The sequence below is a fragment of the Mugil cephalus genome, chromosome 17, assembly GCF_022458985.1.
Source record: "Mugil cephalus isolate CIBA_MC_2020 chromosome 17, CIBA_Mcephalus_1.1, whole genome shotgun sequence".
Taxonomy (NCBI): domain Eukaryota; kingdom Metazoa; phylum Chordata; class Actinopteri; order Mugiliformes; family Mugilidae; genus Mugil; species Mugil cephalus.
Genome location: NC_061786.1, coordinates 8822532 through 8835516, shown reverse-complemented (window position 1 = coordinate 8835516; position 12985 = coordinate 8822532). Strand labels below are relative to the sequence as shown.

The window sequence follows — 12985 nt, the reverse complement described above, 5'->3', positions numbered from 1 at the left end:
GCATACCTGGCAAGTGAGGGCGGCAAGTGCGGTCTCAGCCGGCAAATGACGAGCGAAGACTTCCAGTTCTTTAAAATTACGAATGGTAAACAGTCCATGGGTACGCGGTCCTCCATAGCGTCCTGCAGTTACTGAGGGCAGAGGACGGGACTGCTGGTTAAAATTAGCCAGCGAGTCCTCAAATAGAATCAGAGCGTGCCACTTTAAAAGGTACATTACACCACAGTCGTACGTAACGTAAAAACACGGAGCTGGACCAGCCTTTGGCGTTTGGAATGCTATGTCACGTATGGCATTCACAGTCCGCTTTCAGCCAAACGCAGTGTTGTTGGGTCTTGTTAAATATCAGCATTTAACTCTGACGGTGAATAATCTGGAACTTCAGGTTCAGGTCGGCTGCGGCCGCCCTCGAAGCAGCATCAAATAAGAGCTAAACCAATAAATAAAAAAAAACACCATTTGAAATTGGTTATGTATATATATATATTTATAATGCCGCCATAAATGAATCCAGTCTTTCACTTTGCAGCTCTGGTAATTGTACCAGAGCTCCAGCATACCAATACTCTGGAAGAGGGATTTAGGAGCCAGCTCTCAGATCCAAGACACACTTGGGCAGTTTCCTGTCTGGATCACCTCAAGGACAGAGAGCGCCGTCCATCGCACCGAGGCAACATCTATTCGAAATGAAAGTTGTGACTTATTGTCTGATGGGTCAAGTGAGGTCAACGGAGGAGAAGATGGTACTTTTCAGAGGTAATTGATTGATTTTCGTCCCATTCTTCTTCAACAGCTGGCGGGGAGAGCCGCTGACCTGTGAAGAGCCTGCATTTTAAACCTCCCCTTGCCCAATGGGGTGCTCATTAGCAAAAACAATTAGGCTTGCTGCTGGGGCCAAGTATGGGCACCATGGGGGGGGGGGAGATAGGAATGGGATGCAGGGAAAGAGGAAATGGCAAATGATTCAGCCGCGGTGTGAAGGTTAGTATTCTCACAAGATAAAGTGGAAAAACCCAGCACCGTATAAAGCGGGGGGACATCAGACTGCAGCAACTGACCAAAGTTCATTCAACTGAGACTGCACAGCTTCAAAGACAAACAGAACTTATCTACACGAAACTCCTGCCCAATCCTGCGCTTATGGCCAGGGGGAAACATAAAGTTGAGGCCGAGATGCAGTGACCTTTAAACTCCGAGTATCGATGAAATTCAAAGCACACAACCTTTGCAAAGAATACTCGACTCCAGAGTGCGCGCCGATGTTTACTATTTAAATAGCTCGTTTCATCAAATGTGATCAATTACAAGTTTGGCGACGACCCAAGTAGCGCTTGACAAAGATTTGTAAAAGTTGCTTTTTTGAAAGTCGCTGTGCAGGACTCAGAAACGCGTGCAAATACCGACAGCAGAGGGACGCTTGACATGACACCACAGCTAAATCTTAGCTAAAAGTAGCTAAAAAAAAAAAAAAAGAGTGGTTCACGTACCGAATTCGCCAACTTCTTTACTTCGACCCGAATTCTGTCCTCAATTCAAAAAAAAAAAAGTTCTTCTCTCCGGTGTCGTGGTGAGAATATTGACGTTAGTCCGTTAGTTTCCTCTTTTCACATGGTACAAGCCGCTCTGTGTCTCTCTCACACACACACACAGCTCATCAGCTCACAGTGCGTCCTCTACTCTCCGCTGCATCTTCCAAGGACTGGAGGAACTCGTGCTGCTTTCAGGTGCTGTCGGAATGTAGAAACTGCAATTTGACAGCGGGCTCCGCGCGAACGTGAATCTCTTTGGGCCCTGGCTCGTCGCGACGATATCGAAAGCATTTAAAATCCCAGTATTCTCGCTTCTAGGTTGTTCATATTTATCTCAACGAAGCTGCCTTTGGAATATTTTATGGGTGTCACCTCCCAAAACGACAACAGCTACTACAAACAAAATAGAAACAAACAACAACTTGCCTCAAAGTGAATTAACATGTTTTGGATTTATTGTGAATTTTTTTTAAATTTTTTTTTCTAGACAGGCTGAACAAACAATCTGGAACCATGTGAAACTTACGAACAGGCTGTGAATGCAACACAGTGACGCCTATTTTTGACAGGCCTTCGGTGGGTGTCAGAGCAGATGCGTTCCCACATCACAACATCTGGACTGCACGGTGTGGTCATCCCTTGGACTGTGAGATGTTTTTAACGACATTTTTTTTTTTTTTTTTTTAACTTGAACCCGTGGAATATGCATGCAGACCACTGACAGGCTTGTGAAAGACATAACAAATTGTAACCCTGCCAGTTACATTTACGAGGGGTCAGGTCAGCAGGATGGGAGGCTCACAAAGGATGGCTTCAGACAATCAATTGGGTGGGTGCTAATTTATGTGGGGCGCCTTTGCTTTGCACGGCCCCCTCTCTGCCATCCTCCTGGAAATAATCTCAAGATCCCCATAAAAAAAGCTGAAGAAAGCAATATGCTGGAGGACTTTTCTGAAAGACGTGAAAGAGCCGCACTCATTGTCATACAAATGGTGTGAACATGCCCCAGTCCATCTAAAACTCGGTCCGAACTCTGTTGAAATGCAAAACATGTGCAACGACCAGTTGAAGTTTCATGAAGATTTTGAGAAGTTCATGCAGGTTAGTTTGCATTCATGAAGCGGCCGCACCGTGCTCTCGGGTTGAACATCTGTCCAATCTCGCCACCTGCTGGCGAGATGAATAAGACTTTTTTTATCCGGCCGTGTACGTTGTGGTGAATCATCTTAATCCTAGAAAACAGTACATATAATGGCTGTGGGATCAAGCACCAAAAGTAGTTCAAACCTGCTATCTGACATAAACTCACAAACACACACACACCCCATTATTCTGTCCCCAGTTTAATAAATTTTATTCTGAGTCCTGTAAATAGAACTCAAATACCACTAGGGGGCACTATGACACTGTGACACAGTTTAATGGTTGCGCATAAGAAAAAGCGTACGTTTACACAGCTCGAATTCATGCCCTTGGTTGATAGTTTGTACAAACGAACTCAGAACCATGTACGAACATGTAATTTGAGTCTTTCATTACGACCAGAGCGACAGAAATCAATGTGTTGCAGTTGTGCATTGATCCGGTTTGTGCAGAAAGCCATTGTAGGGTGCTCAATATTAAGTAACCGGAGTTTTTTTTTTTTTTAATCAGAATCAGAAAAAAATAAACACTTTTAGTTTAACGAAATTAAATAAATGTATTTTTTAAAACATTTCTTAGTATAATTTTAATTTGAGAAAATATTGATTAGATACATCAGTTGCTTCCATGTGTAGTTCAGGTGTTTATATATTTGAAAAGCTTCACTTAAGTATACCCTAAAGTTAACCACCAACTATTATGTAATATGACTTATGGGGAGCTTGGGTGATACCCATATCAAGGTAAAAGGGCATTCATCTTGTGTGAGAAGCATTGTTGTGTTACCACATGGACGTCAGCATGCTTGAGGTTTGGCCTCTACCCGCTTCACAAGCGGTTCCAGGCAAGTCAAAAGAAGAAAAATAGGTTGAAGAAATGTTCACTTCATTTGCCGCAACAACAACAACAAAAAAAAGATTCCCACAACGCGCAGACACAACATGGCCTATTTTGCAGTAATAATAAAACACTGAAATAAATTGGCTAATATTTTTTTTTATTTAGTATCAACATCACAATATTGTTAAAGGTAAAGAAACCTATATCAAGTCATATGTACAAGTTTAAAATGTTGAATATTCAACTGCAAGGGTGATTCAAAAGGCGTGTGTATTTAAAAAAAAAAAAAAAAAAGATTATGAAACTTGTTCCTAATCACATACAAAATACCCTTCAAGTCAAATATTACTTTCTCAAATTCTATTATGTACAACATTGCACACGTATGCGTGATCCATTGGAATATGTAACAACAGCATATATAACAAGATGCAGGGGCACATGACGTTGAAGGGATCACCATGACATTAAGAGTTCATAAACCCTCGCAGAGATCAGTTATAAGAAATAGCAAAGAAAATCTAGACTTTGAATTTTAAGTAACACGCCAACGTGAATCTAAAGTGACACTCTGATATTAAAACTAGCTTTATTGGCAAAAGAGTCATCGGCAAACAACTGTTAGATCATTGAAGCTAGGACATACAGACGAGTAGAAAATATCTGACTTTAGAAAGAGGGATGGTATCCATACTAATGAAAACCCTTCCCTTTTAACCTGAGTACAAACTATTAACCAACAACTCATTTTAACAGGCCACTGCAATGAAAAAACAAAACAAAAAACAAACAAAACAAGCTACAAATCAAAAAAGATAAAACATTTCAACATTGAAGACACACTGCGTACGTCTCCATTAAAAACAGCTCCGTGTTTGGACAGAATGAAAACGTACCTCTTCAAGCATTCAAACTTTCCTGTCATGAAGCTGAGTTTGTTCAGCGCATGACACAGCTACGGCAACCGGTGTCATTCACCACCATAGATAAACATAGATATGCGAGTATGTATGCGTGGGTCAGATGGGCTTGGTGGTACTGTTGTAGACTAGGCGGTCTCTGTCCTCGAAAGACGTAACTTGGGTGTTGCCGAGAGGCGTATGTTGGTGTTGTGAAGATTTCTTTCCTTTCATGAAGCAGTACCCCAGAATGCCTAGTAAGATGACGATAGCTACACCGAGGAGGGCAGCGATCGCTATGGTACCTGTTAAATAAATAAATAAACAAGAATATTGTAAAAGCTGTCTTGGCGGTTGGTAATTCAAAGGCAGCACAAGAAAAGCCGCACTAAATTGAAAGAGCTCTGATGGGGGCTGAAGTTTCAAATTGCTTTACCGAACAAAGAGGGGAAAAAAAATGCACAGGAAGCAAAAGCTGCTGAAGCAGATATTTTATTTTTCAGTAAAGGTTAATGTACCTGTATTGCCGTCAGAAGCTTGGGCATCAAACTCCCCCTTCCTGGCGAATACGTCATTTTCTGAAATAAAGCACATCGTGTAATTTTAGAATTTCTGTACGATAAATGAACTGCACTGTCTTGGTCCTCCCGGGCCACCATAGGAACCCTGTGAATGTAAAAATGTTTTTATTTTTTACACAAGGAATCAATAAAGGATTTTCTTCTTCTTCTTTTTTTTTTTTTTTTTTTTTTTAAAATGGTGCCAGCAAGAGCATCTTCCCTGCTTGTTGGAATTATACAAACAGCACCCATAAAGCCATGTCTATCATTAAAACTGCCATCATCCCTCCTGCCCTCAGGGAAATGATACCCAAGCATCACCAGTAGAAGATCCTGAAGCTGAATAGCTTCTTTCCTCGGACTGTGAGCATGTTCAATGGACTAAATGGGATTCAACTTTTCCCATTGCATCCTAAGACCTGCTTCGTTGTGAGTGTAAAATGACTGATTTGAACCTTCATATCTTTTTTTTGGAGCCATGGCAAAAACAAAATACATAAAAAAATGTTTTTTCTACTTCAACAGTGGCAGTAATAGTTAACCAAAAAAGCAGAACTGTTTTGCATTGATTTTGCCCCGTTAGCACTCCTCAGTCGGGGATATTCCACTTGAAAGGACTGAGTCGCCGCATGCCACAACTCTTTTCCATCACCAAAATATAAAACGTGAGGCAAGTGTGGCTCGGACACAAACAGAGGTTTGGGAAAACACATTTAAGCATTAAAGTCAACTCACCTGTTACCCCATTGCAAAATCTCATACAGGCCTCTTTAGTCTCGAATCTGTTCTCATTCCCCTGGCAGCCACCATAGTTGAAGCGGAGGCAGGTCTTTTGGATGGGGTTGTAGTACCACTTGGTGAAACTGTCTCTGCAGCCTCCTGTGCTGGGAGGCTCTGTGCAGCGTACTGTGAACAGCAATAAAGCACAGGTCAAGATGGACCAAAAGGCAGCATGAGAATAGAATAATTCCTAAAAATATCAACGTGCAAATTAGAAAGCAATAATTATCACCTTTTTGCTCGTCCAACGGAATCTGCAGCAGAATCCGAAACTTGTCCTCCACTGGTGCAAACACAGGACAAAATTCAGATTAGTATGTGTTCAAAAGAAACATTTCGTCAGTGCGATATTTAGAATTCAGTGGGGCTGCATGATAACGAAGCAGAGTCGCCGCTCACAGTCCTCGCAGTTCTGTTCATCCGATCCGTCGCTACATTGACTGACTGTGTCGCACTCCAACCCTGGATCCACGCAGCAGCCGTTGGCACAGGTGAACTGCTCCGGGGTGCACGGGGAGCCACATTTTTCTTCTGTGGAACACAAACACGGAGGAAAACGGTCACGAGCGATGTACCGTGCCTGTCACTTTAAAGCAGGTATCTGAGGATTTTTCCATACAAAGTGAAACTGATGTGGAAATGTGAACATGTCGTGTTTGTGGTGATAAAACCCTGGAGAATCATCACCCCAAATTTGCAGCTCCACTCTGCTTTGTATGAGGAGTTGCGGTGGGCTTTTGAACACAGTGGAGCATACACCAGCTGAATTGCTAAATCATGACTATGTGAGTATTGAATTTAGCTGGAAATCTCCAGATGAATGCTAATATTTGTACTAAACTACTGGACATGTCGGCAAATACGTGATTTTTTTTTTTTTTTTTTTGACAAATTAAATAAGTCTGCACTGGCAAGTTTAGTTACACAGACAGGGAGGCCTCCCACTGTGACCAACAGGGGGTCCGTGACCCCTAGGGGGTCAGCAGAGGCACTTTAGGGGGGTCGGAAAGTCTTTGGTTAATTATACTTTTTTTTTGTTCAATTTTCCCCCACAAATTTAAATTTCTTTCAATACACACTAACATGAATCCAATATATTTGAGTAAAGGGATAGTTTAATATTAAATGCAAAATTATAACAATACTGTATATTTATGGATACCATGAATAGTTTGCCTCTACCTTGCAAACCCCTCGTGTAACGTCAACACTCAGACATGTACCTTTATCTCTTGAAATAACAGGAATGCTACTTTTACCCACAAATCAGATCACCCCATGATACGCTGTGTCATTATTTACTTTCCCACTTGTTCAAAAAAAAGATATGATCGAGACAAAAATGGAGAAAAAAAAAAGAAAAAACGAGACAATTGTGGCGAAGACAACAAACACACAGTACTGCTATCGCCAGCGAGCAGTGTTCTCCTACCTGAAGTTCCAGGAACAGGCAGGCCTCTGCCACTTTTGCTACCTTTTTCTGGAAGTGAAAAAACAATGAGAAAAATAAATGAATCGTTCCAAGCAGAAAGCAGAGACTCCAGACTTCAGTCACTTTAAGATTTTCTCTGAATTGGAGCCGTTTGATATTTGCTGAGAATGTTAAGGCCACTATGGACGAGTTTTGAATATTTTTGACAGTGGTAACCCACAGTGAAGATGTTTGTGCTGCTAACCCACAGCGATAAACATGCTGAAACCAACACGCATTCTAAACCAATATTCACCACGAAGGCTTACTTTTCTTTTTATTTTTGTGACTGTGCTACAGCAGACTCGGTTGGAAATCCTTATTTGGAATATACCATATAGAAAGCATTATGAGTGACATGTTTTTGTGGCTAGTTTTTGGATTTGAAAGTTAATCGTCTTCCCGTCATCAGGGTGAAACTGCAGATTTGAGCAAGTGGCACGAACACATGCTGAGGTTATTTCAAAAGAGGTTTGGCTTGTGAAAAAAAAATTTTTTTAAGCTTGACATGGTTTAAAAAAGCAGAACTGAACTCTCCTTTCTTGCACATTGTGGCGAATCCTTCCCCTTAAAACATCTCAGATCTGTTTTTCAGAATGAGCCTAGACTTTAATTTTGCCACACTAGCTACTTTAATTTTTTTATTTAAATTTACTTTCAAGCACTGCTCCTCGCTGCAGACGTGTTTTAGTCCTGCCGATGGAAGCAGGAGGAGGTCTACGGTATGAGAAAAAAAATTAAAGCAGCCTAAGAAACATAGCAGCCATGTGCGCAATTGCGTTTGAACCATTGCAGCCTGGATGGAGAGTTGGCAAAGGGGATCTCACACAATTCTATTTCACCATAAATCCACTCAAATTAAAAAGCCTCGATCTGACACTTTAATGTAGTGCCCGCTATTCTCATTTAACACGGACTTGGATACAAGAACAAATATAAATGAGCGTGGTCTATTAGTTCTTAGGTTTCTATGGCCGAGTGTTTAAGACTGTTGACCTGCTGAGAGATGAAATGTCATCCAGGGAATGTTACAATTGGCTGAATCTGAACAACACACCTAAGGCTTCTGTGCACCTCTGCTGATCTATCAGCAATAAAAGCATTGATAAATGCCACTGAGCCGGTTCAATTGAAAGCTCTACGCGCTGAAGTCATTACAAAAAAAAAAAAAAGGTGGCACTTTGATTCATGAATTGTTTTTGTCTCTTCCACTTTCCTTTTGTTGTGACGGAGGGCATTTTGTGTCACCAAGCATACCAGGTGCAATGAATTCTTTGTTTTTATGGACATAAAACCTTCTTCTTGAACAACTTTACAAGTCCAGCCACACCTAGGGAAGGACTGTCAACTTCCAGTGCACTTGTAAAAGGTTTTTCGTCACCATGAAGACGATCCTCAACACTTGGACTCCTTGATGTGACAGAGAGTATGCACAACAGCTTTTTTTTTTTAGCATAAGATAATCACACCTCACACCAGGATCTATTTATTTTTTGTAGCCTGAACAGCCAAAGATACTTAGTTTGAATGGGTGCAATGACCTGCTAACCCTTGCAACCCGGGCACTATTGGACAACGGGGTCAAATCTCCCACACGGTTTGTTGTGTTCTTTCTATGTCTGTATAAACCTACTCAAATAGAGGCTTAGATCTAACATTATTATCATAATAATTTTATCCAGATACATGTTCTGGCCTGTACATGTACTTGTAACATCATGTGCACTGATGCGGATTAAGATGTACCTACCTACAAGCGTAACGCTACAGAGAGTACAAATATAGAAGCACAGAGCGTCGTTACCTGAGCCATAGCAGGCGTTGGTGCACTCTTGCATGGTGAGATAATTGTTGAGATTCTCCCTGCAGCCCCCAAACATGAACAACTCGCACTTCTCTGAGGCGGCATTGTAGTGATAGCGGGGGAAAGAACCACGACACGGCCCGGGCTTCATTGGAGCCATACAGTGGTCTGAAAAAAAAAAGAAAGAACAAAAACAACTCTAATTACGTCCCGCAACAGAGCTCTTGGCAAGACGGGATTATCATTACAGTATTAACTTATTTATTCATTTTAAAGAACCTTTAACAAACACTGTGTGTGTTTAATGCTGAAACATATTCTCAATTTTCCTCTTCCCTTAGTAAGAAAAACAATATGTTTTGGTGGAGTGGGAAGCAACACCAAATTGCTGATGTATCGTCCGTCAGACTTTCTGACTGAGCGGCTAACAATGTAATGCTTGTTCCACATTAATAAACCAGTTTTCCTAAACAATGTTTCACGCACTCAATGCGAAATGTCTGTGCCTGCTTCCTGCTATGTGCACATCTGTCTCAACCGCAGACAAGACACTTGCGTATGTAAAAATAAGAAGTGGTGCTTTTCAAAGGTGAGGTTAGCGAGCAACATTTAGGTTGTCTAGATGTGGTTGATGATGCACATTTTCAGAATCACCGAGACATAGATTTCAGTTGCTGCTATACATTTCAAAGGAGTCCACTGACGACTGGAAATTTACACAAGCGAGCTTGACTTTCTTGATGCCACTAATGTGTCAGCTATGAATGAGCTGTTATTCGAGCTACTCATTACTGAGGTGTAAACGTGGACTGACGTGTAGGAGAGTCTCCGCCATATTCCTGTGAGGCACATTCCTAACACTATTCAGGACTCAAGCTGTTAATGGGTAACTGAACTACTGGGTGGTTAAACCTATTTTCTTGTCCTTCAGTCTACAATAAACCCAAAAAATAGAACCAACCACAGAACTCGGCGAGACAAAGCACTTATAAAAGCTAAAAGTTGAATCACTTTTAATCAATGCAGACTCCGGTTGAAGTTTTCTTGTTTGTGAAACCCAAGCTGAAACCAGCCTGACGGGTTTTCTTGAGTCGGGGGTGGGGAGATGGTATCAGTAGTAGAAAAAAAAAACAACACCAACGGCACAACTAACTTAAATTTTCTGAGGCACACAGGGAGCTTCCCTGGAAATTACATGGATATTTCAGGTTAAACGACGCATGTCTATCGAAACATGTTCCTGTTTTGCGATACCAACTCTTCCTCCTCGGGAAACCGGAAACTGATGTATTCTCCTTAAAACGTTTATCTTTGTTGTCGGGTTGTTTCGTCATGCAGTAGACAGGAATTAGCCAAACGTGCCACGACAAGTTAGTGATACGGAACAGGCTTGTGACAAATGCAAAGCGGTGTCAGAGAAACTCATGCAAAGACTTCCTCAGAAACAAAACCTTTTATCTTACATTTGGGAATCTGATGTGACACAGCAGTCACCACTTCCCCAGAAATTGACAATTTGAAGTTGAGGACATGAAAATTTTAAAGAAGAACTATTGAGAGCCGAGGGCAAAACTTGCGTCTCAACATTAAACACAAGGCAGGTGACTTATGACTGAATAAGTCAAATGAAATGTCAACAAACAGAGCGCTGTAGAAACATGACGTATTAAGAGTCAAATTCGACTTTTTGTTTTTTGTTTTTTCAGCCACAATTTCTTTTCTGAGACTCAAAAGTGATTGGATGTTAATGCCGAGTGATTTCGGGGTGAAAGTGTTTGGATTCGTAGCATAAAACAGACCCTCCGCATGAACTAATATGCTCAGATCTTGTGGGAGTTTCACACAAATTCTTTGTCCTCCTTCTAGATACTCACGCTCAGACTGCTCAGGGGTCAATACCAGGACCGTGATCTTCGCTATGTCCGACTGGCCGATGGTATCCGTGACCGTCAGCTGGAACTTGTACACCCCGGACGTGAGATTGGAAACGATGATCTGGTCGGGGAAGGAGGTTTGCTAGAAGGCATTAAAAAAAAAAAAAAAGACCGTTGTAGATTAAATAACATTATACTGGGAGTTGTAAAACACACCGTTTTGGTAAATTTCCTCAGGCCAGACTGTGAGAAAGGACAGCGGCAAGATCAGGGTTTGTACTGCAGTGGCCTTCATCCTCACCTCAATAATGGCATAAGGATATTCAGTGAGCATTTTCCACTGGTATTCGGTGATCCCGTGGTCGTCTTTGCTCTGAATGCCGTTCAGTGTCACGCTCTCCTGAGGCTGGACCACCCGATCCTGGCCTCCGTTGGCCACTGGTGGACGGTCAGATTCTTCTACGAGAAGAAATGGTGAGATCAGTTAGCATCACAGAAGTTCTAAAATGGCTTGAGAAGACCACGAAACAAGGTGAGGTAAAAAAAAATATATATTCCCGTGAGCTCTACAATAATTTGAGTACAATACTGGAACATATACCCCATGAGCTGTTACACAAGAAGACTGGGAAATTAGAACGAAACTGACATCTCCCCCCCAAAAAAACTCATGGCATGTGTGTATGTAGCAATTTGTGGTTTCACTTGTATTCATTACAAACTGACAGAGCAATAAAAACCAGTGAGAGGACATATTGAAGTGAACTGCAAATATTTCAATCCGTTGAAAGCAATTTAGGGCTGCTTTCAAATCAAAATACAAGATCTCGGATACACACACACACATATTATTATCATTATTATCATTATCATTATCATTATCATTATTATTATTATTATTATACTGTCAACCCTTCATCAGTCGTAAGTGGCCACTCATGACAAAATCATGCATTTCTATTACTACATATTTTCAGCCTTACTTGGGGGGACATGTTCTTTGAGGTAACTGTCATAAACGGTGTCCAGGATGTAATTCATGTATCCTTTCCTCCTGACATAGCGGCAGGCGTAATTCTTCTTGTAGAGACAATCAAACAGAAAACAGGATTTGATCAAGCCTTCCCCGGCCTTCTCCATAACGGCGACATTGCACTTGGGCTCCTTGCAACAGGCGGCCACGCAGTCCCTGTACCGGTCCAGTTTCGGCGAAGAAAGGAACGTCGCTCCGTCTTTCACGGACTCGTCGGCATCCAGCACAAAGTCGTCCCGACCATTTTGGAATCGGGCTAGACACTGCTCGCCCGTCTCCTGGCTGGCACCTCGGTTCAACAGTAGCGCTAGGAGCAGGAGCGCACACGGTCCCAGTTGCGCATTAACTAATGCATTCATTATACGAGTCCTGTCGAGGTATCCGCGCGAATGAAACCCACGAGAACGACGGTCAAGTCTGTAGAGAGTGAAAATGACCAATTAATACGTGAAAAGGAAAAAAAACTTAAATCGGTACTTAGGCCGCAAAAGAGCAAAACAACGCTTCGCTTCGTCTCAGCGGTCACCTTTCATTCAAGTGACGAGAAAGTAGTCCGTGACTTCTTTATGTCCTCCCAGATGTGATTCAGAAGTCCCCACGAAAGCTCTTCGGTCAGTATTCGACTTTTTACAACTCCGAAACTCTCACAACTCGACCTGTTTGATGTCGACAAACACCTGAGCCCTCGGTCGCATTACGCAGGTGACTCACCTGAGAGATACAGGAAGTGAAATTCCACTCTCGAGATGCCACTCCCTTCCTGCTGTTACATGATTGAGGCCACAGACTTCACCGTGTCTTCCAAAGACAAAAGTCATTTATACAATTGTTACTCATTCTTATTTATTTTTATATAAGCTTTACATTATGTAAAGCTGATTTTGTGACAGAGCTACACACTTCCCCCAGTAAATACCCTGAAATAAACCCATGTGACATTGTACAAATATGACAACAAAAACGTAAAACTTTTCAAAAGTGAATATAACATCAACAGGCTTATTATAATGGAACAAAGAACCAATACCAAAAATACAACACCAAACTGACAT

The 12985-nt window shown here is 41.7% G+C and overlaps 2 protein-coding genes across 6 annotated transcripts in view; both read right to left on the bottom strand.

Annotated features, from left to right (window-relative positions):
• The window catches only part of LOC125023333 (pleckstrin homology domain-containing family G member 3), a 30658-nt gene extending 28968 nt beyond the window's left edge, over positions 1 to 1690 (bottom strand). For 3 of the 4 annotated variants that reach the window (XM_047610534.1, XM_047610535.1, XM_047610537.1), the window contains exon 1: positions 7 to 146. In XM_047610534.1, coding sequence (XP_047466490.1) covers positions 7 to 116 — 110 coding nt within the window. In that variant the 5' untranslated portion in view covers positions 117 to 146. Of the gene's footprint in view, positions 1 to 6; positions 147 to 1487 lie in introns of those variants that run through there. The other variant, XM_047610536.1, reaches the window with a different exon arrangement.
• A 1958-nt stretch (positions 1691 to 3648) lies between these two features.
• Positions 3649 to 12650, bottom strand: spint1a (serine peptidase inhibitor, Kunitz type 1 a). Of its 2 annotated transcripts, XM_047611610.1 has the most exons (11): positions 12460 to 12650; positions 11884 to 12350; positions 11202 to 11359; positions 10901 to 11042; positions 9027 to 9194; positions 7184 to 7231; positions 6151 to 6282; positions 5984 to 6034; positions 5707 to 5877; positions 4930 to 4989; positions 3649 to 4716 (listed from the first exon to the last, which is right to left on the bottom strand). In XM_047611610.1, the coding sequence occupies exons 2-11, from the start codon at positions 12290 to 12292 to the stop codon at positions 4532 to 4534; spliced, it is 1524 nt and encodes a 507-aa protein (XP_047467566.1). In that variant the 5' UTR covers positions 12293 to 12350; positions 12460 to 12650; the 3' UTR covers positions 3649 to 4531. The 2 variants fall into 2 exon arrangements, with proteins under 2 accessions (XP_047467566.1, XP_047467567.1); XM_047611611.1 differs by having other exon boundaries at positions 11884 to 12650.
• Positions 12651 to 12985: the final 335 nt, after the last annotated feature.

Bases quoted from the DNA above. Each gene is read 5' to 3' on its own strand.
- spint1a (XM_047611611.1), bottom strand. From the start codon at position 12,292: ATGAATGCATTAGTTAATGCGCAACTGGGACCGTGTGCGCTCCTGCTC. The intron at 11,360-11,883 runs GTAAGGCTGAAA...TTCTTCTCGTAG, and splicing joins CAAAGAACATGTCCCCCCAA to AAGAATCTGACCGTCCACCA. The intron at 9,195-10,900 runs GTGAGTATCTAG...TTTTTTTTTCAG, and splicing joins GACCCCTGAGCAGTCTGAGC to ACCACTGTATGGCTCCAATG.